The sequence below is a fragment of the Chiloscyllium plagiosum genome, unplaced genomic scaffold, assembly GCF_037043375.1.
Source record: "Chiloscyllium plagiosum isolate Xiang-an unplaced genomic scaffold, Cpla_swu_hap1 HiC_scaffold_10, whole genome shotgun sequence".
Taxonomy (NCBI): Eukaryota; Metazoa; Chordata; class Chondrichthyes; order Orectolobiformes; family Hemiscylliidae; genus Chiloscyllium; species Chiloscyllium plagiosum.
Window position 1 is genome coordinate 17,550,571 of NW_028270148.1, and position 25,889 is coordinate 17,576,459.

General features: G+C 42.4%; 1 protein-coding gene across 1 annotated transcript; it reads left to right on the plus strand.

The window, feature by feature from the left end:
* cunh1orf198 (chromosome unknown C1orf198 homolog) lies at positions 1-25,587 on the plus strand. The gene is made up of 4 exons (XM_043695415.2): positions 1-377; positions 13,922-13,972; positions 19,722-20,318; positions 24,068-25,587. Exons 1-4 carry the CDS (start codon positions 27-29, stop codon positions 24,122-24,124), a joined length of 1,056 nt encoding a protein of 351 aa, XP_043551350.1. The 5' UTR covers positions 1-26; the 3' UTR covers positions 24,125-25,587.
* The last annotated feature ends 302 nt before the right edge of the window (positions 25,588-25,889 follow it).

Consider the following 25,889-nt stretch of genomic DNA (forward strand, 5'->3'; position numbering starts at 1 on the left):
GAGTCCTGTCGCTTGCATTCGCATCCATGGCGTCGGCGGCGATGGTAATGAGCTGTGAGATGGGTGAGCCGATTGTCGCCGGTGGCACCGTTAACGCCACCGTCACTGGTCTTGAGCAGAAGAAGTTCGAATACTTCTCCTCTATCAGCCCCATGGCCCGACGAATCATGCTGGAGAGGCAGAAAATCCGCGAGAAGTACGGGCCGCGTTGGGACAGGTTGGAGCCCAGAGAGCAGGAGGAGATCATCGACAACTGGATGGTGGATCCCCAGATCCGCAGCCGGTACAATTTGCACCGCAGCCAGAGAGAGGAGACGGTCTGCTATCCCAGGCTGCAGCTCCAAACCGGCCAGAAGGTTGTGCATTTTGGAGAGGAGGTGAGGGACGGATGCTTGGCGTCTCTTAGCCTGTGGTTGGGTGGGGTGGGGTGGGTACTACTACTTTTTTCCTGTAATTTTTTTAGTCGTGGTAAAAAAGCACATCATTTTTATGAGCAAAGGAAACGAGATCAAGTGTGAAGCTGACCACGCCTTTTAAAACTATGATCTCCAAAGCGCCTCAATTTTAACATTGTAAGTGTCTACTTGGGGGTTAATGCTCTGTCCGTCCGCAGTATGTAAGGAATGCATCCTGGATCTGTTGCAATTGAATCTCTGGCTCTTTTCCTTGCAAGTTTTGCATGCCTGAAATTCTTCTTATAAGAAGGCCCTTATACTGGGAGGCACGATGTGTAAGAAATGACTAATATTTAGTCATTCTTGAAACGAACTGGCATTTTAAAATTTATTTGTTTTGCAAACTTCTTCAATTACGGTAAAATTAAGAAAAAAGGATGCAGAATGCTCAAGGATTTACAATCGCACGCAACATTTATGGAGTGCCAAACAGTTAGCGTTTCAGGCAGAAGAAGACACTTCTTCGGAATCTTTCAGTTCCCTGGGCCCCAGCGCTTCATCTTCACTATGGATGTGCGGTCCTTACAAACGTCCATATCCCACAATAACAGCCTGCAGGCCATCAGTTTTTTTTCCCTCTCCAATCCCATTCAGCCCCCACCAATATCCTCCTCTGCCTTGCCGAATTAGTCCTCTCCCTCACTAACTTTTCTTTCAGTTCTTCCCACTTTCTACAAATCCAGGGGGTGGCCATAGGCATTCGCATGGGCCCTAGCTACACCAGCTTCTTTGTCAGTTATGTTGAACAATCCCTCTTCAGTACATACACTGGTACTGTTCCCCAACTCTTCCACCATTTTATTGATGACTGCATTGGCACTGTCCTGCATCCAGGCTGAACTGCCGCAGTTCATTGAATTTGGTAACAACTTCCACACTGCCCTCAAATTCACTTGGTCTAACTCAGACACCTCTCTTCCTTTTTTTGACCTTTCTGTTTCCACCTCTGGTGACAGTTTACAGACCAACATTTACTTAAACTCACAGACCCTCATACCTTCCTAGATGACACCTCTGCCCATCCTGTATCCAGCAAAAACACCATCCTGTTTTCCCAATTCCTCTGTTCAGTTGCATCTGCTCTGGCAAAGAGACATTTCACTCCCAAACATGCCAGATGTTCTTTTACATCAAATGACATTTTTTTTCCACCCCCTTTGTCATCTAGCCTGCTCTCCACCGCACCTCCTCCATTCCCCGCTCCACTGATCTAAACATCCCTTTCAAATGCAGTAAAGGCAAGGACCGCTTGACCTCGCTTTCTACTCCACCAGTCTCTGCATACAGTGTATCATCCTCAAACACTTTTGCCAACTCCAATTATACCCCACCACCAAGAACATCTTCCCATCCCTGCCCCCTCCGCCTTTGTGCAAGGACTGTCCTCTTTGCCACTCCTGGTTTGTGCCACACTCTCCTCCAACCCCTCCAACTCTTTGAGTGAAAAAGATGCAACACCTACCTGTACACCACTTTCCTTCCCTCCGTCCTGGGCCCCAAACAGTCCTTCCAGGTGAGACAGAGGTTCACCTGCCTCTCCTCCAATCTAGTCTACTACATCCGGTGCTCCCCAGTGTGGTGACCTCTATATTGGTGAGACTCAATGTAGACTAGGTGCTCGTTTAGGTTGGCTGTCTCAGGCCCAGCAAAAATCCTGGTCACCACCCATTTCAATTTCCCCTCCCACTCCCTCTCCGACATTTCCATCCTTGGCCTCCTCCATTGCCGCAATAAATTAGACCGCAAAATGGATGAACAACACCTTGTCTTCTGCCTGGGCAGCCTACAGCCCAGAGGACTTTAACATTGAGTTAGCGAATTTCAAATAACTTTCCCACCCATCCCCTGGCACTTCTTCCAGCCCCACCTCCTCCCTTCCATTCCACCTGCCAACCCTTTCTTCCAGCTACCAATTGGATTCATCCCTCCCAACAACCAACTAGGTCATATCCACTTCTTGTGTTCACCTATCACTACTTCACCTTCGCTGCTGCTATCCCATCCTTGTAGCTCCCACATCCAGTCCCAAAGAAAGGTTATACCCGGAATGTTGACTTCTTTGCCTCCAGTTTGTTTACTTTGGATTCCATCATCCAGTTTTTTTTTGTTTCTAACAATAGACATGGTGGCCAGGGATTAGAGTGAAATTCATAAAAGCATTTCACCAAGCATAGTGGACGTTTGGAGCTCTTTTGATTTTGCAGATCCAATTGATGTTAGATCAGTTGTAAATGTTAAGTGTGAGATTGGTATACTTCTCTTATTTCAAGGGATGAAGGGATATGGGGTTAGGTCGTAGATCAGCAAGATCTCATGAAGTGACAGCTGAACAGATGAATTACAAGCAAGAGGAGGTCATTTGGCCCTTAGCTGCATGAGAACATTATGGCTGACTCTGTTGTGTTTTCAATGATGTATTCCTGCCTACCATCAATCCCCTTTTGACTCCATTGTTAGTCAAAAAATGTCTACTTCTCATTTGAATGTATTCACTAATCCTGCCTTCGGTGCTGTGAGGAAGAGAGTTCCAAAGACGCACAACCTTCTGAGAGGAACTGTCAGGAAAAGTTGTTAGCATGTGACTGGAAGGATAATGTAGAAGGAAGAGTATCAAATTTCTTGAACAATGCGACCATGTTTTTGTGCCAGTGGTAGCTGTGCGTACAAAAAGTTTTGCCTGAACTTCAAATGTGCCATTGCTTGTGGAAAGGGTAAATAGTGTGGTATAATTTTAAACTAGTTAGTTAGATGGAAGCAAAAAGTCACTCTGTCAAAAGAAATTTAGTATAAAATAGATTAGTAGGACATGTGGGGAGAGAGATTGAAATAATCTGTGCACAAATACATGAAGCATGCAAGAGGGGGGAAAAAAAACAAGAGTTAGATTAGATTACATTACAGTGTAGAAACAGGCCCTTCGGCCCAACAAGTCCACACCGACCCGCCGAAGCGAAACCCACCCATACCCCTACATTTACCCCTTACCTAACACTACGGGCAATTTAGCATGGCCAATTCACCTGACCCTGCACATCTTTCGGACTGTGGGAGGAAACCGGAGCACCCGGAGGAAACCCACGCAGACACGGGGAGAACGTGCAAACTCCACACAGTCAGTCGCCTGAGGCGGGAATTGAACCCGGGTCTCAGGCGCTGTGAGGCAGCAGTGCTAACCACTGTGCCACCGTGCCGCCCACAAATTCAATTTGAAGAACATATTGTAACTTGATTGGATGAAATACAATGATCCAAGTATTCCAAGTTTGAAATTCTTCTCGCAAGGATTTGAAAAGGAGAGGCTGGAATAGAAAAATATCTGCATAACTAAGGTGGTGGTTGGGAGCAAAGCGGAGTATGAGGCTAGGAAAGTTGCTCTTATAGAGAGCTGGCACAGAGAAGTAGAATTGAATGGTCTCCTATTGCTATAACCTTTTCTGTGATTTTAATATTGATTACAAAAAACAATTGAGAAACATGAATTTCACTAAAGGTGATCTGGTGGTGGAAATGTTGCTGGCAGAGACCAGGATATGCAAAGGATGCAGTGCTCCGGCATAAATTGCTTATAGTGGAGGTGGAATGGTGTAAACGTAGAGATCATGGATGGGAGAATCGACGTTTCGGACATAAGCCCTTCTTCAGGAAGAAGGGCTTATGCCTGAAACGTCGATTCTCCTGTTCCTTGGATGCTGCCTGACCTGCTGCGCTTTTCCAGCAACATGTTTTCAGCTCTGATCTCCAGCACCTGCAGTCCTCACTTTCTCCCTGTAGAGATCATGGAGGCAGGAGCCAAAATAATCTCGTTATGAAGAGTTATGTTTGCCCAGTTGAAGCTGTAAAGTGATTGTATTCTTAGAATGTAGTCAGAGTAGATTTCTAAATAAGTTTTAAAATCAATAAGGGAACAGGCTATTCTGCATTTAATTAAGAATAACAAAAAAACTTCGCAGTCTTACAATGAAGAAACATCTTGCAAAATGTTTTTGTAACATAACTGAATTTGACATTAGGTTTCAGTTGAAAATGTACACGTCATAAACCAAGATTTTAAATTTAGGGAGGCAAATTTTGGGATGAAAAATTATTTAATCCGGTTAACTGGACTGAATTATGAATACTTTCTGCTGTGTATAAGTTTACAATTTGTAGAACTCTATAAATCTACAAAATCCCTAAAATCTACAAAGCTAAGCAGTAATGGTCAAGTTAAAAGAAAATTTCAAGCTAAAGTGGCGCCACGGTGGCTCGGTGGTAAGTACTGCTGCCTCACAGCACCAGTGTCCCAGGTTCTATTCCAGCCTCGGGTGACTGGGTGGAGTTTGTACATTCTCCCCGTGTCTGTGTGAGTTTCTTCCGCGTGCACCGGTTTCCTCCCGCAGGACAGATGAATTGGCCAATCTAAATTGCCCATAGTGTGAGCTCAATTTAGTCAGAGGGAAATGGGTCTGGGTGGGTTACTCTTTGGAGGATTGGTTGGGACTGGTTGAGCCAAAGTGCCTGTTTCCATACATTAGGGAATCTAATCTCATCTAAACGAATCTCATATGGAGAACTGTATTCAGCCCATGTTGATGCAAAGCAGAATAAACAGAATGAAACTAGGGCTTAAAGACTCTCCTGACCTCCAGGCATCCCCATTTTCCAAAAATTGTCACTGGCCACTTGGGTGTTTTCTTTCTTCCTGGTGGTGGAAATTGAATAAAGACTTTCTAAAAAAAATTCAATAGGAGATTCAAAATTTCCTCAGTCAGGGGACTGACTCGGAATTGGCTGGTAACAGCCAGTGTACTGTGCATAGGTAATTAAAGGGTGACTTGGTGACGGGATACCATCCTCTGTGTGCAGTTATTTCAAATAAGGTACTTGATTTTACAAAAGGTTAAGGAGAACGGAGGGGTTCTTTTGGGGAAAAAAACAAGTTTAAATTAGTGAGTGCAGCTAGGAAGGGTTACAGCTGGTACCGCTAGACCTCACTTTTGCATGCTATCAGCTTAGGATAACAAAGCCCACATTGTTATTCCCAACTCATGTATTTTTGATGTTATTTGTAACACCCATAACTATCACAATAAGTACAGAGCAGCAATTGAGTTTAGTACCTTTTTCAGTCTGTTTTAGTACTGCATTGGGTAGTGCTTTTATTCATTGGGGAATAGCTTTTAAAACTTACTCTTACCCAGATGTGGATATCAATGGCCTCAGCCAGCATTTATTACGATTACAAATTATCTTTTGAGAAAGTAGTAGTGAGCTTCCTCCTTGAATGCTGCATAGTTTGGACCCAGGTAAGGCTTTGGGATCCTGTTTGAATCCTGCCACTACAGGTGGTGGAATTGGAATTTTAAAACAAATCTGAAATTAGAACCAATTATTCCAACTGTCACTCTTGTATGGCACTCTTGCCAGTTGTCATACACCAGAGTATTGTCTAAGTCTTGTTGCATTTGGACATGGACTGTTTGGTGTCTGAACAATGGTGCTGAACATCAATAAATATCTTCAACAAGACAGAATCTGACTATATCACCCCTTGATATTCAATGGCATTATCATTGTCAGAATCAACAAATCAGAATCTAACACCATCAACATCTTGGGAGTTACCATTGACCAGAAATTAAACTAGACTACACTTATTGGACAATAAGTGTTGAGGTTAGGCGAAAGAACTGGAGATCAGAGTTGAAAAGTGTAGTGCTGGAAAAGCACAACCTGTCAGACAGGAGAGTTGACGTTTTAGGCATAAGTCCTTCATCAGGAGTGTGGGGGAGGAAGGTAGCTGGGAAGGTGATAGGTAAATGTAGGTAGGGGTGATAGGTCGGAGGGAAGGGTGGAGTGGATAGGTGGGAAGGATGGTGGACAGGTAGGACCGTTCAAGAGGTGGGTTGGATCTGAGATGAGGTGGAGGAAGGGAAGATATGCAAACTCGTAAAGTCAGTGTTGATGCCGTATGATTGAAGGGTCCCAAAGTTGAAGATGAGGCATTCTTCCTCCATTCTTTGGGTGGCTTGGATTTGGTGGTGGACGAGGCCAGAGCTTGCATGTCCATGGCCGAGTGGGAGGGGGTGTTGAAGTGGTCGACTACAGGGCGGTGGGGTCGTTTGTTGTGTGCGTCAGATGTTTCCTGAAACATTCTGCGAGTTGGCATCCTGTCTTCCCCAGAATAGAGAAGAGCAACGGACACAGTAGGTGAGGTGTTTGGATGTGCAGGAAGATCGCTGGTGGATATGAAAGATCCTATGGGGCCTTGGACAGACCCATCCACAGCCCTTAACCTCATAGACCCAGAACCCCGGGCTGTCCAGTTCTACCTCTTACCAAAAATCAACAAACCTGACTGCCCTTTTCGATCAATCGTCTCTGCCTGCTCCTGCCCCATTAAACCTACCTCCTCATATCTTGAGACTGTCTTGTCCCCCTTGGTTCAGGAACTCCCCATATACATTAGGACACCACCGACACCTTCCACCTCCTCCATGACTTTTGTTTCCCTGGCCCCCAACACTACTACTTCTTCATGGACATCCAATCTTTGTATGTCCATCCACCATGGCAAAGCCCTCCATTTCTTCCTCTTCCGCCAAGGTAGAGGAACCAGAACCCTTCCACCGACACACTCATTCGATTGGCGAAATTGGTCCTCACCCTCAACAACAACTTCTCCTTCGAATCCTCTTCCTACCAAGGGGTAGCCATGGGCCCCAGCTGTGCCTTCCTCTTAGGATACATGGAACAGTCCATCTTCCACAGTTGCCCTGCGCCATCCCCCACCTTTTATTTCCTCTGCTACATTGATGACTGTATCGGCACCACCTTGTGCTCCTAAGAGGAGCTTGAACAGTTCATCAACTTCAAAAATACTTTCTACTCTGACTTCAAGTTCACTTAAGAGGAGAAAGTGAGGACTGCAGATGCTGGAGATCAGAGCTGAAAATGTGTTGCTGGAAAAGTTGCTGCAATTTTCCAGCAACACATTTTCAGTTCAAGTTCACTTAGTCCATCTCGGACACCTCCCTCCCGTGCCTGGACTTCTCCAGTGGCCGACTCAACACAGACATCTATTTCAAACCCACTGAGATCCACAACTACCTGCATTACACCACCTTCCACCCCTACCTCCTGTAAAAACACAATCCCTTACTTCCAATTTCTCTGCATTCACCTTATTTGCTTCCAGGAGGAATAATTCCACTCCAGGACATCCAAGGACAGCAATTTGCCATCCCAGATGATCAACAATGCCCTTGAGTACATCTCCTCCACTTCCCGCACCTTCACCCTTGAATTCCAACCCTCCAACTGCAACAAGGTTAGAACCCCCCCACCCCCCGCGGTCCTCACCTTCCACCCTACAAATCTCTGGATACAGCGCATTATCCTCTGCCATTTCCACCAAAAATATATTTCCCACTCTACCTTTATCTATGTTCTGCAGAGACCACTCCCTCCATGACTCCTTCATTTGTTCCACGTCTCCCATCAACCCACCCTCCACTCTTGGTATCTTCCCTTGCCACCGCAAGAAGTGTAAGCCACCCCCACCTCCGTCCAAGACCCCAAAGGATCTTTTCACATCCAGCAGACAGATGTTGAGGTTCGGGATAGATGTTTGATTACTCTACTCTAGGTCAAGTCAGTATAAGGAGAAAGTGTTGGGTATTCTAAAAGGCATTAAGATGGACAGGTCCCCAGGTCTGGATGGGATCTATCCCAGGTTACTAAGGGAAGTGAGAGAGGAAAGAGCTGGGGCCTTAACAGATACTTTTACAGCATTCTTGAAGTCTGGCAAGGTCCCAGAGACTGGAAAATTGCTAATGTTGTCCCCTTGTTTAAGAAGGCTAACAGAGGTAATTATAGAACCTGTGAACCCTATGACAGTGGTAGGGAAGCTGCTGGAGAAGAAACTGAGGGATAGGATCTATTCCCATTTGGAAGAAAATGGGCTTGTCAGTGATAGGCAACATGCTTTTTTGCAGGGTGGGTCATGTCTTGCCAGACTTCTTTGAGGACGTGACAAAGTTGTTTGAAGGAAGGCTGTAGATGTCATACGTGGACTTCAGTAAGGCATTTGATAAGGTTCCCCATAGTAGGCTGATGGAGAAGGTGAAGTTGCATGGGACGCAGGGTGCACTAGCTAAATAGATAGAGAACTGGCTGGGCAACAGGAAGCAGTGATTAGTAGTGGAAGGGAGTTTCTCAAAATGGAGACCTGTGACCCAAGTGGTATTCCACAGGGATCTGTGCTGGAACCACTGTTGTTTGCGATTTTATATAAATGATCTGGAGGAAGGTATAGATGGTCTGATTAGTAAGTTTGCAGATGACACTAGAATTGGTGGAGTTGCAGATAGTGAAGGGGACTGTCAGAGAATACAGCAGAATATAGATTGGAGTTGGGCAGAGAAATAGCAGATAGCGTTCAATACGGGCAAATACAAGGTGATGTATTTTGGAAGATGCAATTCAAGGATGAACTGTACAGTAAATGAAAAGGTCTGGGGAAAATTGATGTGCAGAGAGATCTGGGTGTTTGGGTTCATTGTTCCCTGAAGGTGGCAATGCAGGTCAATAGAGTGGTTAAGGAGGCATACAACATGCTTTCCTTCATCAGATGGGGTATTGAGTACAAAAGTTGACAGGTCATGTTACAGTTGTACAGGACTTTGGTTCGGCCACATTTGGAATACTGTGTACAGTTCTGGTTGCCAAATTACCAAAAGGATGTGGCTCCTTTGGAGAGGTTGCATTGGAGGTTCACTAGGATATTGCCTGGAATGGAGGGCGCTAGCTATGAAGAGAGGTTGAGTATATTAGGATTATTTTCATTAGAAAGACTGAAGTTGAGGGGGGGGGGGGGAAACATGATTGAGGTCTACAAAATCATGAGAGACAGCTTCTTGCTATTCACCCTGTCTTTTTCCCAGAATGGGGGGCTCAGTTACTAGGGGTCATTAGTTCAAAGTGAGAGGGGAAAAGTTTAGGGGAGATACATGTGGAAAGTTCTTTACGCAGAGGGCGGTGGGTGCATGGAACATGTTGCCATTAGAGGTGGGCACGATAGCGTCATTTAAGATGTATCTAGACAGATACATGAATGGGCAGGGAACAAAGGGATACAGATCCTTAGAAAATAGGCGACATGTTTAGATGGAGGATCTGGATCGGCACAGACTTGAAGGGCCAAAGGGCCTGTTCCTGTGCTGTAATTTTCTTTGTTCTTTTGTACTGTGTCAGTGCTCTCGAAGTGGTATCCTTTATGTTGAGGAGAGAGAATGCCAACTTGCGGAACATTTCAGGGAACATCTCTAGCACACACATCAAACAACCCCACCGCTGTGTGGTCGACCACTTCAACTCCCTTTCCCGCCACCAAAGACATGCAAGTCCTTGGCCACCACCACTGCCAAATCCAAGCCACCCCAAATCTGGAGAAAGAATGCCTCATCTTCTGCCTTGGGACATGGCAGCAACATCAACTTCACCAGTTTCCTTATCTCCCCTCCTCCTACCTCATCCCAGATCCAACCCTTCAACTTGCACCACCCTCTTGAACTGTCCTGTCTGTCTATATTTCCTCCCACCTATCTTTCCACTCTCTGACTTTTCACTATCACCCCCCCACCTGCATCTACCTATTGCCTTCCCAGCTACCTTTCCCCATCCTCACCCCCCACCCCCCCCCCATCTTATTTATCTCTCTGCCAATCCCCTGTCCTGCACGACCCCATTACTGATGAAGGGCTTATGCCTGAACATTGACTCTCCTGCTCCTCGGTTGCTGCCTGACCTGCTGTGCTTTTCCAGCGCCACACTTTTGACTGTAAGTATTATGGCTACAAGAGCAGGTCAAAGGCTAGTATCCTAGGCCCAACCATCTTCAGTTACTTTATCAGTGACTTCCATCCATCATTAAGTCGAAAGCAGCGATGTTTGCACAATATTCACCACTCAGCAATGACTATTTAACATAATAATTTTGTATTGGGGACTAATATTTTTATCTGTAATGAGGTAAGCTTTAATTGTTTTGCATACACTGTAAGTTTGCTGCTGTTAAGATATTTTCTGAACAACCCTATTCAGAGATGTTGTTACACAGTCTTGAGCAGATGAGACTTGAACCTCCTGGCTCAGCGATGTGGACATTCTTACTACACCACAAGAACTCTTTGAGTGTGGTGTTCGTTTGAAAATGATATCAATTATTATTATGGTTAAACGGTTGTCATAAGGCATTTGGTATGCTTTCCTTTATTGGTCTGAGTACAGGAGTTGGGAGGTCATGTTGTGGCTGTACAGGATATTGGTTAGGCCACTGTTGGAATATTGCATGCAGTTGTGGTCTCCTTCCTATTGGAAAGATGTTGTGAAAGTTGAAAGGGTTCAGAAAAGATTTACAAGGATGTTGCCAGGGTTAGAGGATTTGAGCTATAGGGAGAGGCTGAACAGGCTGGGTCTATTTTCCCTGGAGCATTGGAGGCTGAGGGGTGACCTTATAGAGGTTGATTAAATTATGAGGATAAATAGGCAAAGTCTTTTCCCTGTGATCGGGGAGTCCAGAACTAGAGGGCATAGTTTCAGGGTAAGAGGGGAAAGATATAAAAGAGACCTAAGGAGCAACGTTTTCACGCAGAGGGTGGTATGTGTATGGAATGAGCTGCCAGAAGATGAGGTGGAGGCTGGTACAACTGCAACATTTAAGAGGCATTTGGATGGATATAGGAATAGGAAGGGTTTGGAGGGATATGGGCCGGGTGCTGGCAGCTGGGACTAGATTGGGTTGGGATATCTGGTCGGCATGGACGGGTTGGACCGAAGGATCTGTTTCCATGCTGGATATGTCTATGACTCTAAATTGCTTTATGACTGCTACCTGCCTTGTTCTCTGACATGAAATTGGTGCTTGACTTTTTTTTTTATTAATTTTTGCTTTTTGTCTTAAATCCTGTTCCAGATCCCAGTTTTTTTTTTAATATTGTTTTAATGTTTCAGTATCTACCAGTAGAATAGTCATGAGGCACACTATATCCTTGAAGTGCAAAGCTATTTCACTGATGGGATGAATATAATATTTACTGAGCACTCCCTAAGTAGTTTGTTGAACATTTTGAGATTGCACATTGGCCAAATTTATTTATTATTATGAAAGTAAAAATATACAGATTACTTGCACTAAATATGAAATAATCAAAGTATTTAAAAAAACTTCAGTGTTTCAACACCCACTTAGTAATGCTTTCTTATAAGGAGGAATGATATTTTTTTTGAAGCACTGTTGGACCTTATCATGCAATTAGCAAAACTAACTGCCATGAACTGCTATAGTCCACGTATTGTAGGTTTATCCCCAATGCCCTCGGAGGAAATGCCAGACTTTTGACCCAGTGACTGTGAAGGAATAGCGATATATTTCTAAATCAGGGCGGTGAGTGGCGGCGAGGGGAAACTTGCAGGTGGTGCTATAGTTGTCCTTCTAGTTGGAAGTGGTTGTGGGTTTGGAAGGTGCTTTGATGTATTTCTGCAGTGCAACTTGCAAGTAGTACACAGTGCTACTATGGAACATTTTGGAGGCAGAGGGAATGGATGCTTTTGGATGTGGTACTAGTCAAGTTGGCTGCTTTACCCTTATTGGTGTCCAGCTTCTTGAGTGTCATTGGAACTACACCCACCTAGACAGGTGGGGAATATTCCATCACTGACTTGTGCCCTGTAGATTGGCAGGTTGTGGGGAGTGAAGAGGTGATTAATCACCGCATTATGGCTGGATTCAGCAATTATGTCACTGGTGGAAGAGACTCGAGGGGCTGAATGCTCTACACTGTGTTCCTATTTGAAGTAACTCCACAAAAGGCCAGCATCCTGTCACCAAATCACTCTTTGATTTACATGTGCATAGTACATGACACTGACCCAGCCATCATAGAGCCAGCACCTGGAGTGAACAGAACCTCTGACACATTTTTTTATTTTGTCAAACAATACACAGTTTACAAAACAATTAACATTAACAGCTGTATACAGAGAAACAGCAATTTTACAAGGGAGAGGATTGGTAAAGCTAGGCCCCAAACCCTACCGTTCAACAAATGAGGAACCTCCAATCCCAGTTTCAATCATTTATAAAACCGTAACAATGACATTTGTACATAAGACAGTCCAACTACATAAAAAAAAGTGCATACAATACAGACCCCCAGAAACCCAGCAAGCTCCCCCATCCCTCCCATCTTCCGGCCATTTTAAGGCAGTCCGCCTCTATGCCCCTTCTGGCTCTTAGTCCACCCCATGCCCCTTTCAGTTCTCAGTCCGCCCTGACACAGTCCAGTTTTTTTTTCTTTTTTTTTGTTCTATTTATTTTACCCCCACACTATCTAACTGTGGTAATGCTTATTTTCACTCTAGTTTTTATTTTTTTTAATCCCCGGTTTATTTATTTATTTATTTTCTGTGAATCTCCTGGTTATATTAACCCCCACACTACTGCCTAACTGCGGTAGTGCTTACACTCTAGTTTTTAGCTTGTCAGACAGGGCTCCCTGATTGGGGCCGTTAATCTGGTCCAATCAGGAAACCCATCCAAAGAGATCCACCTGGCTGACCTCATTCCAATCACTACATCATGATTTTTTTTTTCCCCTTTAAATAAAGTTACTTTGTAAACCATTTTTAGTATAAAGATAAGTTATGAACTGAGGCCAATCGTGTCTCCTCTTGAAATCTAACGACTGGAATCAAACTCTACTTGAATTCAGGTGGATTTTGTATGCAGGCTACGTTCTTTGACGTTCAGAGACTGTAAGTGATATCAAAACCTAGTAGGACTTTGACTTGGTCAGCTATGGTAGTGTTTCCAGGAAACACTTTAAACTTTATTTTTGAAATAAAGTTTAATACGTTGGTTCTGGTCCATTCTACATAGTAAAATGAACAGTTACAAAAAACATGAAGGAAAAGAAAGTGAAGACTAAAAAAGAGTTAATGAGCAGCTAAAGCATCTCCTGCTTACTTGAGACCTTATGGTGTTGTGTTGTTCAAGGAATAGCACAGTTACCCGAGTCTTGTTGGGGGCTTAAGTTAAATTCAGAAACCCGAGCAAAATCCAGACGGAGTTCAATGCAGCATGGAGGGATTGCTGCACTTTAAGGTTTATGATTGGATAAATTGATGTGTTCTCGGGGTCGTAAAGATTTGTTACACTATCCAAAGAAGAGCAGGAAACCTTTTCCACAGAATACTATTCAAGATGATCATTGATTATCTGGTCGCTGCCCATCGCTGTTTGTTGGACTTTGCTATGTGGAAATTACTTGCTACATTATAGCAGTGACCAAGCTTTAAAAGCACTTAACTGATTTGTAAAGCACACAGCAGTGAGGTCATGCAAGATACTATGCATGTAACAAAATTTAATTGTGTTTTTCCATGTATCTTGTAACAAAAACATCATTTCGTAACTTTCTATTTAGGATATTACATGGCAAGATGAGCACTCCGCTCCGTTCTCTTGGGAAACTAAGGTAAACTATCCCATCTTCCATTATCATAGGAAAGATTGATCATTTGTTTCCATGCATAGCATGTATAAAATAAAATTGTGTTAAATATACATCTGTTTTGCCCTCAATAACCTGAGCTTTTATTTGTGCCTTATTTTGATATACAAATTATAGTTATCATCAAAAAATAAATGCAACTGAAATGTGCTTAAACCATTATAACATTAAAACACACATTTGAGGTTTCTAAATGACATTTGAGAAATGAATTAATTCAACTAATAACAATGTTTCTGATCTTAAGGGCACAGGTGTAATTGATATTGTGGCAAACCATGATGTTTTGTCCTTTTTATTACAGACAAAGTGATGCAGTGACAGCAAGTTACCTGGCATGCCTGTTTTGTATGACATAGATTGGGGTTCTCAAGCCTTTTCTTTTGAGGTCCCTTTCACTGTCATGTTTCAAAAAAAAATCAAGTTTTTTTTTTAAATATACAATTAAACATTGGTATTAATTTGTTAATGTGAAAATTGGTTTCTGGTGCTGATCAATAATTCTGTCATTAAATGGAAGTATCGTTGGCAATGCATGTGCATGTCTTTAGTGGCTCCATCCTTTGTATTCATTGAATTCCTGGCACCTTCCCTTGCAACCACAAGAAGTGCAAAACTTGCGCCCACACCTCTTCTTCCCCCCCCCCACCCCCCACCTTCCCTCCAAGGCCCCAATGGATCCTTCCATCGCAAATTCACCAGTACCTCCACACACATCATTTACTGTATCCGCTGCACCCGATGTGCATTGGGGAGACAGGCCGCCTACTTGCGGAACGTTTCAGGGAACACCTCCTGGGACATCCGCACAAACCAACCCAACCGTCCCGTGGCTGAACACTTTAACTCCCCCTCCCACTCCGTCAAGGACATGCAGGTCCTTGACCACCTCCATGTCCAGACCCTGGCCACATGACGCCTGGAGGAAGAGCGCCTTATCTTCTGCCTAGGAACCCTCCAACCACACAGAATCAATGTAGATTTCTCCAGCTTCCTCATTTTCCCCTCCCCCCACTTTATCTCAGTCCCAACCCCTTGATTCAGCACCGTGCTCTTGACCTGCAATCTTCTTTCCGACCTCTCCGCCCCCACCCCTTCTCCAGCCTATCTCCCTCACCCTCACCTCCTTCCACCTATCGTATTCCCAGCCCCCTCCCCACACTACCTTGTATCTCAGCCCGCTTGGCACACCAGCCTCATTCCTGAAGAAGGGCTTATGCCTGAAACGTTGATTCTCCTGCTCCTCGGATGCTGCCTGGCCTGCTGTGTTTTTCCAGCACCACACTTTTCAACTCTTTTCTTTGCATTGTCAACTATGGCTCAGTTGGTAACACTCAGTTGGCATTCTTGAGTTACACGGCTGTAGGATTTAAGTCCTATTCCAGACTGTGAATATCAAAATCGAGGCTGATGCTCCAGTACCAAGGGAGTGCCAGGGTGTTGAACATGCCATCTTTAAGGTGAGACTAAAAACTGGGTGTAAAGGATCCTCAAAGCTATTTCTATTTTTCTCTTTTTTTGGCCACCATTTATACCACAAACAACATCACAAAACTGGATCATCTGATTGAATTACTTTTTGTGGGAGTTTACTTTGCACAACTTGGCTGCTGCATTTCCTAAATTACAAAAATCTCTCCTTTCCAAAAAATATTTTAATGGATATAAAGCACTTTGGGATATCTAATGATCATGAGAGATGCTAAATAAAGGAAATTTTTTATTGCAAAAATGATATTTAAGTTGGTTGTTCAAGATGAGGCCATCACTTTTGATGCCACATTGAGTTGCACCAGGGCTAACGTGAACTTACTTCGTGTTATTTGTGCACACACGGAACAAGGGTGACTGGATGGCATTCAGGACTGGGAATTCTACCAGATGTTGGAGACATTATTATTGGCATTAATCATAGGATAGCCAACTGAGTGCAGATCAGGACCTGTGTTAATATCTGATTGGATTTTGTATTTCCCAGTGATTCAGTGGAGGTTTATAATAGATCTTGATAGCATTTATTCTCAGTTATCATTAAACAAGGACTCCCTATACCACATCAGATATTGTTTGTACCAACAGTCTTTATTCACCCCATTTCATGTTTAAATTGTAGTTAATTATGTTCAATGGCTACACCTGGATGCAAATACAAACTCAAGTGACAGTTGCTCATCTAATTACTTAGCAGTAAAAGAAAAAATAAGTTGATTTAAAAACTAAAGGTTAGGGTATTCAATTGGGCAATATATTTAAATACAATTTATTTAAAGGATCTTGTGGTTGTGTCCTGACCTCGGCCAGAAGATCCACGTACCAAGCTTGTGGGGCTTAATGTCCTGTTTTTGCTTCTGTTCCATATGTCCACGAATGTTTCCAGATACCAAGAGTAATGGCCTGGTGACAACAGACTAAAAGCCCGTTATAGCAACTAGTAGAATTTAACTTGGTAAAAATCAGGGATGTAAATTTAGTCTTAATGGTTACCATGAGACTGTAATTAATTAATCATAATAACGCATCTGATTCTCCAATGCTATTTTAAGGGAAGGAAATTTACAGTTTCTACATATGACCCCAGACCTGCAGTAATGTGATTTATTCTTTCTTGCCCATGAAGCCACACGATTGCACCAAACCAGCGCAGAAAAATAATTTAAAAAATGACCAGACAGACCATCAGTTCAAAGTTTGTGCGAAGATTTGTAGCTCGGATGCTCGTTGTTATGGTTCTGTTCGCCGAGCTGGAAGTTTTTGTTGCAAACGTTTCGTCCCCTGGCTAGGCGACATCATCAGTGCTTGGGAGCCTCCTGCGAAGCGCTTCTTTTGATGTTTCCTCCGGTGTTTATAGTGGTCTGTCCCTGCCGCTTCCGGTTGTCAGTTTCAGCTGTCCGCTGTAGTGGTTGGTATATTGGGTCCAGGTCGATGTGTTTGTTGATGGAGTTTGTGGATGAATGCCATGCCTCTAGGAATTCCCTGGCTGTTCTATCATCGGGCAAGCCAGACAGAGTAGTGTTGTCCCAGTCGAATTCATGTTGCTTGTTGTCTGCGTGTGTGGCTACTAAGGATAGCTGGTCGTGTCGTTTCGTGGCTAGTTGATGTTCATGTATGCGGATTGTTAGCTGTCTTGGTTTGTGTGCCGTTATGAGTCCTAGGGGTCGCAGTAGTCTGGCTGTCAGTTCCGAGATGCTCCTGATGTATGGTAGTATGGCTAGTCCTTTTGGTTGTGGTATGTCCTCGTTCCGTGGTCTTTCTCTTGGGCATCTGTTGATGAAGTTGCGCGGGTATCCGTTTTTGGCGAATACCTTGTATAGGTGTTCCTCTTCTTTTTGCAGTTCTGATGTACTGCAGTGTGTTGTGGCCCTTTTGAATAGTGTCCTGATGCAGCTTCGTTTGTGTGTGTTGGGGTGGTTACTTTCATAGTTTAGGACTTGAACATGAGCAAGACGAATGTAGTGTACAAAATACCATGCAAGGATTGCACAAAACACTATATAGGACAAACAGGAAGACAGCTAACAATCCGCATACATGAACATCAACTAGCCACGAAACGACACAACCAGCTATCCTTAGTAGCCACACATGCAGACAACAAGCAACTTGAATTCGACTGGGACAACACTACTATCATAGGGCAAGCCAGACAGAGAACAGCCAGGGAATTCCTAGAAGCATGGCACTCATCCACAAACTCCATCAACAAACACATCGATCTGGACCCAATATACCAACCACTACAGCGGACAGCTGAAACTGACAACCGGAAGCGGCAGGGACAGACCACTATAAACACCGGAGGAAACATCAAAGAAGCGCTTCGCAGGAGGCTCCCAAGCACTGATGTCGCCTAGCCAGGGGACGAAACGTTTGCAACAAAAACTTCCAGCTCGGCGAACAGAACCACAACAGACCATCAGTTGTCAACTTAGGCATTGAAAATAACAGCAGCAAATCCAACTCTGCAAAGACCTCCATAACAACATTTTAGTGCTAAAATTGGAAGGGCTGAGCACTAGACCGGTCATGAAATATATTACTATGCACAAAATCTTAGCTTGTATTCAATGTTTGCCCCCACAAATCTCTTCTGCTCTTTTCTCCCCTCTTTCCTGTCACCCCCCCCCCCCCCCCCCCCAACTTCCTACTGTCAGTACTGCTCCACGTTGAGCATCACTTGGAGGAAGCACTGACAACAGCAAGATAATTTGTTCTGAGGTTGAGGACTTTACTGCTCTTCATCAGAGTGGATGCTTCTTAAGCCAGAAGCGCCAAGTCAGACCATCTCCACCTCCTTCAGATGTCCCCAGCTTCTCCGATGTCCGTCTTCTGTCAATTTGATTCACTCCATGTGATATTAGCTGAAGGCATTGGATACTGCAAAGGCTGTGGGTGCTGTCAGCATCCTGTCATTAGTATTGAAGACTTGGGCTCTAGAATGAGCTGCATCCTGAGCCAAGCTGCTTGAGAGCTACAGGGCATTTACTTGATGGTGGAAAATGTGACTGAATTAGACCAGCGACTTACTGTGGCCATGTGAGCAGAGCAAAGACTCAGAATTCTGAGGCGAGAGATCATTTCTTAATTCTCTAGTGCCTGCTTTGGCACAAGCAAAGAGGGGAATATTGTCCTCCTGAGTGCAGTGCTAACAACACAAGCTCTGCATTATCCAGGACAAAGCAGCCTGCTTGATTATCTCCCCATCCACCACCTTAAATATTCGCTTCTTTGTCCACTGTTGCATATTGTACCGACTGCAGGATGCATGGGAGAATTGACTTCTTTCAATAACTTCTTTCAAAAATCCATGACCTCCACCACATAGGCAATGTACTAAGCATGCAGGAACCCCTCCAACTGCATGATCCTCTAAATTACACATTACTTCTAACTTCCAAGGATTTTTTCTTTATTATCCATTTGTGGGATGAAAGCATTGCTGACTGGCCAGCATTTATTGCTAATCCCTAGTTGGCTTTTGAGAAGATGTTTGAGCTGCCTTCTTGACCTATTGCTAAGTGAGTTGACCCACAATACATTTGGGGAGAGAATTCCAGGATTTTAATCCAGTGACAGTGAAGGAACAGCAATATATTTCCAAGTCAGGATTGAGAGTGGCTTGGAGAGGAACTGTCAGGTGGCAGTCTTCCTATATATCTGCTGCCCTTATCCTTCCAGATGGAAGTAGTTGTGGAATGTTACCATTCCTTCAGAAACCTGTCAGATAGAGGACACTTCTGCTCTATGACTTCCCATGTTTAATTGTTTGAGATTGAGTTCAAAATTGTTGCAGTTGTTTTGTTTTGGCTTCATATTATTCCATAGAAACTGCTGTTTGCCAGACATTCCATTTTTAATGACAGAATATGGTTAATATGCTGCTTTCACTAGTAAGATTTATAGAAAGGTACTTTTCCATTTTAAAGAAAATTTGATGTTTTCTAGGAAGATTTTTTTGAACTATTATTTTGCAGATTGATTGTACAGTCAATCTTGACAGCAAAAACCTGAGATCACACAAGGCTCAGAATGCCTAACAAGACCAATCCATCATTGGTCACAAACGCTTATTTGCAGTCTCTTAGGAAAAATCTTATTTTTTTTAAAAAAAATTCCATCAAATTTAAATTTCCCTATTGACTTTCAACTGATGAAGTATTTTGCCTTCAATTCATGTTTCTCTTTTTCATAAGGGCAAATAATTTATCAATTTCAGAGTCAGATGGAATTCAATTTTGCCTCCATTGCTGCTTCTGAACAAGGAGTTTCTATACAAAGTGAACAACGGCAACCTGTCAAGACATCCCAAGGAAATCACCAACTTAAAACACCCCAAGTAGGGCTGCCAACCAAACCATTGCAAAATGGAAAGACACCAAGCATAGATGGTCTTACACAAGTCAGAAAAGAAGAGTCGTCCTCCTTCTGGAAACTGAGTAATGAAAGATCCAGGCTGGAGGGCGAACAGTCTGATTATCAGTATGTAACCCCAAGTCAGATTAAGTCAATGGAGAAAGGGGAAAAGCCACTTGCTTCCTACTTAAGACAAGAATCATTATCTAAGGATAAAGATGAAAATAAAGCTGAGAAACCTAGGGTGAAGAAGCAGGAACGAATAATCAACACCAACGTCTCATCAGTGTTTATTGACTTGGATAGGCCACGGACAAACCAGCCTTCAGTCAGTGTATGTGATGATATTTCCACTCATGGCCATACTGAGAAATCTCCAGATAAAAAGACTGTTTCAAAGGAATCTGTAGATGAAGAGCGAGATGACTCCTGTGCGTCTGATGCACCATTGTTCTCACAGGTAAGGTTTACTGTCAATGACATAAATTACTGAGAATTTTTATTGGGCACAACAGTAACTTTATCTGTGTGCAGACTGAGTAAAAGGCAAGCCATGAGGAGGGTTTTTTAATTGAGCACTGAGTCTTGTAATTCTTCACCCAAGGGTTTTGTAAGCTCAGTCATGTAAGGAATTTCAAGATAAGAGATTGATAAGTTTCTGGTTCCTGATGACATCAAGGGAGATGGAAATATTATGTTGAGTGAGAATGATCAGCCATGATCTAGAATGGTGGAGTAGGCTGAAGGGGCTGAATGGCCTCCTGCTTCTTTGTTACTCTGTGGACAATATCAAACTGACTGGTGACATTTTAAGGGACTGAAAATGACATACCGTTGCAATGTAGTTAATAAATGATATTGATCAAAAATGTAGAGAAAAGGGAATTCTGTTTTGAGTCACTTTTCTTCCTTGTAGAGGATGTTTTTGAAAATTTGTGGCCAAATAGGTTAAAAATGAAAGCAAACACTTAAATATGTAGTCAGGAAAATTCTTAATCGTTCTTTGGTACTAAAGAACTGCAAAATTTCTAATATTTCTCCAGTACATTTTGGTTCAGCTTTCGCCTTTCAGTCATCAGGCCAATTCAGAAACTACTAAACTCAAGGTAAATGATGTTTATACTGAGAAGAAAATACTGATTGGTTGGTAAGTGGACTCCAGTAGATGCATTGCCGTGGTGAATGAATCAGCTAATGACCATTGCAAGTATACAAGAACTGTTTGCCCTTCTGTCTGTGAATGAGGAGATCTGGGTTCAAGTCCCAACAGCTTCAAACATGTGTAATAATCTAGCCAAACAGATTGATATCTACAAAAACTATGCTAAAGAAGCCTGTGGTGGCACAGAAGTTGTGTCCCTATCTGGGACGCCTGCTAGGAGGCCAGGGATCAATTTCTACTTGTACCAGATGTGTTACATGTCTGAGGTAGGGTGACTGGAAAATGCCTAATCAGTCTGCTGACAACCACTTTAAAATTATCAATTGAACTTGGTATGTCATATATATTGAAGTACAGGGTCCTGTTTTTTTTTTGCCAACACAAAAGTTAAATAGTCAATAGCCATTTTCTCGTTCATTTCTCAGGCAATGCTTTGCCCTTTGAGTCAACTGGCCTGTTAACTGACAGTTGTTACTGATGTGTGTAATCTCCATGGCAACTGACCTCTACCAATAAGAGTCCAATTTACAACCAATTACTCCTATCATACTATGAATTTAAAAGAGAAAACAAGTTCAGAGTGTAAGATAAAAGGTTTCAACAAAATGTCTTTCAGTAACATTTTAAGTTATTTTTCTTGAAACAATCCAGGAATTCAAAATCCTTGATTTGATCTCCCCAGGATCTTGGCACACCATAGCCCCAAACTTTAAATTCTCTAACCATTTTTATGCAACTGACTAGTTATTGTTCCCCTCAGTCATAGAATCATGGAGCACGGAAACAGACCCTTTTGCCCAACTCGCCCATGCTGACTAAGTTTCCCAAACTAAGTTTGTCTCACTTTCTTGTGTTTTGGTCCATATCCCCCTAAGATGTGGAAAATCCATTGTTTTGGACAACCTTTTTGGTAATCCATTTCGACATTACCTGGCTGACCGTCAATTCTTTATTTCCACTGAGAAGTGACCAGAGAGTGTTAAAAGTTGATTATAATCGCTCATTCTTATGGTCAGCTAATTATCCTTTTCAATGCTGGTTATAAAACATAACTAAGGGACTGTAACTGAACAGACTTCATAGGTGACATGGAAGTGCTTGAGGCATGTGCAGTGTTTTTTTTTTAAACTTTGTTCTGTACATATGCTTTTTGTTTTCTTAACTGTCTTTGCTTATCAGTGCTAATGGTTTGCTGTATTTACAAACTGTGCGAAGAGCTTCATTAGATTGGGTTGGGATATCTGGTCAGCGTGGACAGGTTGGACTGAAGGGTCTGTTTCCATGTTGTACATCTGACTCTATTTGAAGCATGGACCATTAGTTTCCACACTAAATTCTAATTAATACTGTAATTAAGGAATAATAGATTAGAGACTGCATCTTGCATTCTTCACTCATTGGGGTCACTTTTTAATACTTACAATCAGACAACTGACTATAAATTTATATAGGCAGATGTAAAAAGCAAAGAAATATCTAATTGTTGCTTTGTTGAGCTGTTCTGCAGATTTCCTAAGCTGCAAGAGAACACAGTCTGTTCTCTAAAGCTTGAGAAATGTATTATCTATTTTTGTTAAAATGCAGTGTCCAATAAAAACATTCCAACTTATTATAATTTTAAAATCATTCCAGTAAATGACAAGGTTCCCCATGGGAGACTGATTAGCAAGGTTAGATCTCATGGAATACAGGGAGAACTAGCCATTTGGATACAGAACTGGCTCAAAGGTAGAAGACAGAGGGTGGTGGTGGAAGGTTGTTTTTCAGACTAGGGGCTTGTGACCAGTGGAGTGCCACAAGGATTGGTGCTGGGTCCTCTACTTTTTGTCATTTACATAAATGATTTGGATGCAAGCATAAGAAGGTACAGTTAGTAAGTTTGCAGATGACACCAAAATTGGAGGTATAGTGGACAGCAAAGAGGGTTACCTCCAATTTACAACAGGATCTTGACCAGATAGGCCAATGGGCTGAGAAGTGGCAGGTGGAGTTTAATTCAGATAAATGGGAGGTGTTGCATTTTGGGAAAGCAAATCTTAGCAGGGCTTTATACACTTAATGGTAAGGTCCGAGAGAGTATTGCTGACCAAAGAGACCTTGGAGTACAGGTTCATAGCTCCTTTGAAAGTGGAGTCGTGGGTAGATAAGATAGTGAAGGAGGTGTTTGGTATGCTTTCCTTTATTGGTCAGAGTATTGAGTACAGGAGTTGGAAGGTCATGTTGTGGCTGTACAGGACATTGGTTAGGCCACTTTTGGAATATTGTGTGCAATTCTGGTCGTCTCCCTATCTGAAGGATGTTGTGAAACTTGAAAGGGTTCAGAAAAGCTTTACAAGGATGTTGCCAGGGTTGGAGGATTTGAGCTATAGGGAGAGGCTAAACAGGCTGGGGTTGTTTTCCCTGGAGCGTCGGAGGCTGAGGGGGTAACCTTATAGAAGTTTATAAAATTGAGGGGCATGGATAGGGTAAATAGGCAGAGTCCAGAACTAGAGGGCATAGGGTTAGGGTGAGAGGGGAAAGATATAAAAGAGACCTAAGGGACAACTTTTTCACAGGGTGGTACGTGTATGGAATGAGCTGCCAGAGGAAGTGGTGGAGGCTAGTACAACTGCAACATTTAAGAGGCGTTTGGATGGGTATATGAATAGAAAGGGTTTGAGGGATATGGGCTGGGTGCTGACAGGTGGGACTAGATTGGGTTGGGATAGCTGGTCAGCATGGTCAGGTTGGACCGAAGGGTCTGTTTTCATGCTGTACATTCTATGACTCTATACATGGAGGTGAACGTTCTGCAGGACTCATGTTTTCTCCAGCCTTGGAACGAGAATATTTCAGTGACAGACCGTAGAATAAATACACAAGGCCATGGTAAAGAACCTGATAATTGCTTCTACTTAAATTATTGATAATGATTTTTAAAAATAGCTAAAGTAGTTAGTTTAGTTGTCCAAATAAATGTTTATGAATGCTCTGTCTGTGAAGAAGTGATAACCACGTAGAGTCAGAATTCTTGAAACTTGAACTCATCTTTTCTCTCCCCATTACAGATTAATACAAGTAGTTCTATTCTAAAGACTGGATTTGATTTCCTGGATAACTGGTAATTGCTTCTACTTCCATCACAACTTCTCTCAAGCCAAACAAACCCTACCATTTTGGCTCATGATTATGAAAGTGATACTTCCATTTTAAATTCGGTAGTTGAAGTGGATGGAAATGAAAATACTGCTCCGAGCCCTCAACAGTCAACCATTTAAAATAACAGATTTGTACATTGTTGCACTTAGGAGTATGTATGAAATGTGTGCATTTGCTTATGTATAAAATAATCATTCAATGCATGCGACACACTAGAATTGCTCATCTTTTAAAAATGCTTCATCATGAAATTCAAATGTACATTGACCCAGGATTCCCACTAGGAACCATTTTTTTATGGACCCCCTCTGGAAATTATATCACAAGAACATGTGGTGAGGATGGGTTGTCTTAATCAACATTTGAAGACCAACAACTTTTTAATTGTCAGAAGGAAATTAAACATATGATTGTCGACTCCAATATGCAAGCCCAGAAGCTAAAGCAAGTATGTAGCAGTACCAAGTTTTCTTCCAAAGGTTGTTCCAGATAAGTTTTTAATACTTCAACTATTAAGTGTACATGTATACCTTATAAATGAAAAAAAAATCCAAATAACCCTTTAAGGATTCCAAAGTATGTATATTTATGTATCCATGGTGCTTAGAAGTGAATTAGTGGCAAGATTCCTACACAAGGAATGACTACCAAAGGTAGGCAATAACTACATTTGTGAAATTTGCTATAGAAAAGTAGTAACATAGCCCTACTTTTAATTACATATTTTACAAAGGTAATCTTGGCTCATTCAGCTGAATGCCATAAATTGTTCTGTTATTCAATGTTAATTGGATATTAATTCATTCAAGTTGAAAATTGATTCAAATGGAGCCATTGTTTAAATGCCCATATTGATAAAGTAACATTTGATTTTTTTTCTGAAATTAATACATAAGTATGCTAAATGCATTTATAGAGGAACCTCTTATCAGGGTCATGGACAAGGAGTACTTTATTCAGTTAATCGAATGCCTTATAACATCATTTTAGCCAAGCAACAGGACCTTGTGATCTTGCCGGATAATCCAGTAGTCAGATTTAAGATTCCTCTAGCATGGATATACAAAATAAAATCCTTCAGAACATCTTGCTCACTTTCTGCATTTATTTGCTAAACTTGTACAATGCTGTAGTGCACAGCAAAGTTGGAAGCAGCCAGCCATTTCCTTTTTGAGTATGATAACTAATACCTAATTAGAAGTAGTGATTTAAAGAATTTAAAATAACATTGGCTATTGTGTAACTTTCCTACTTCATCTGTATGGTTTATTAATTGAGTTGTAAAAGCTGTAGACTAGATATGTCATGTTAGTTGCTATTCCTTTAAACATGTCTGTCCAAACAAATGTGCCAGTTTATATTGTAATTATCAGCTGTCTTTACAAAATGCAGTTTAGTAAAAATGTATGTTGCAGATAAGTTGAAATAATTCCCAGTTTTTGTGATTTATACAAATGAATTTTACTCATTTACTTTAACACACATCAATATGATCCTGTAGTTCCCTGCTACATGCGTCATCGTTAGCCATCCCTCACCCAAGGATGACTCTTCCACTGTCAGGGTGAATCTATATCTGGCAGTGCAGACTGACATGATGATGTCTGCAGGCTCTGTAATGCTTGGGGTAGAAGACGGTCATAGGAAGGAGTGGGTGAGGTGTTGGTGTGGTGGCGTCCAGCTTACACTTTTTTTTTTGCCTGGCTTATGCTTTCTCCTGACAGCAAGTCT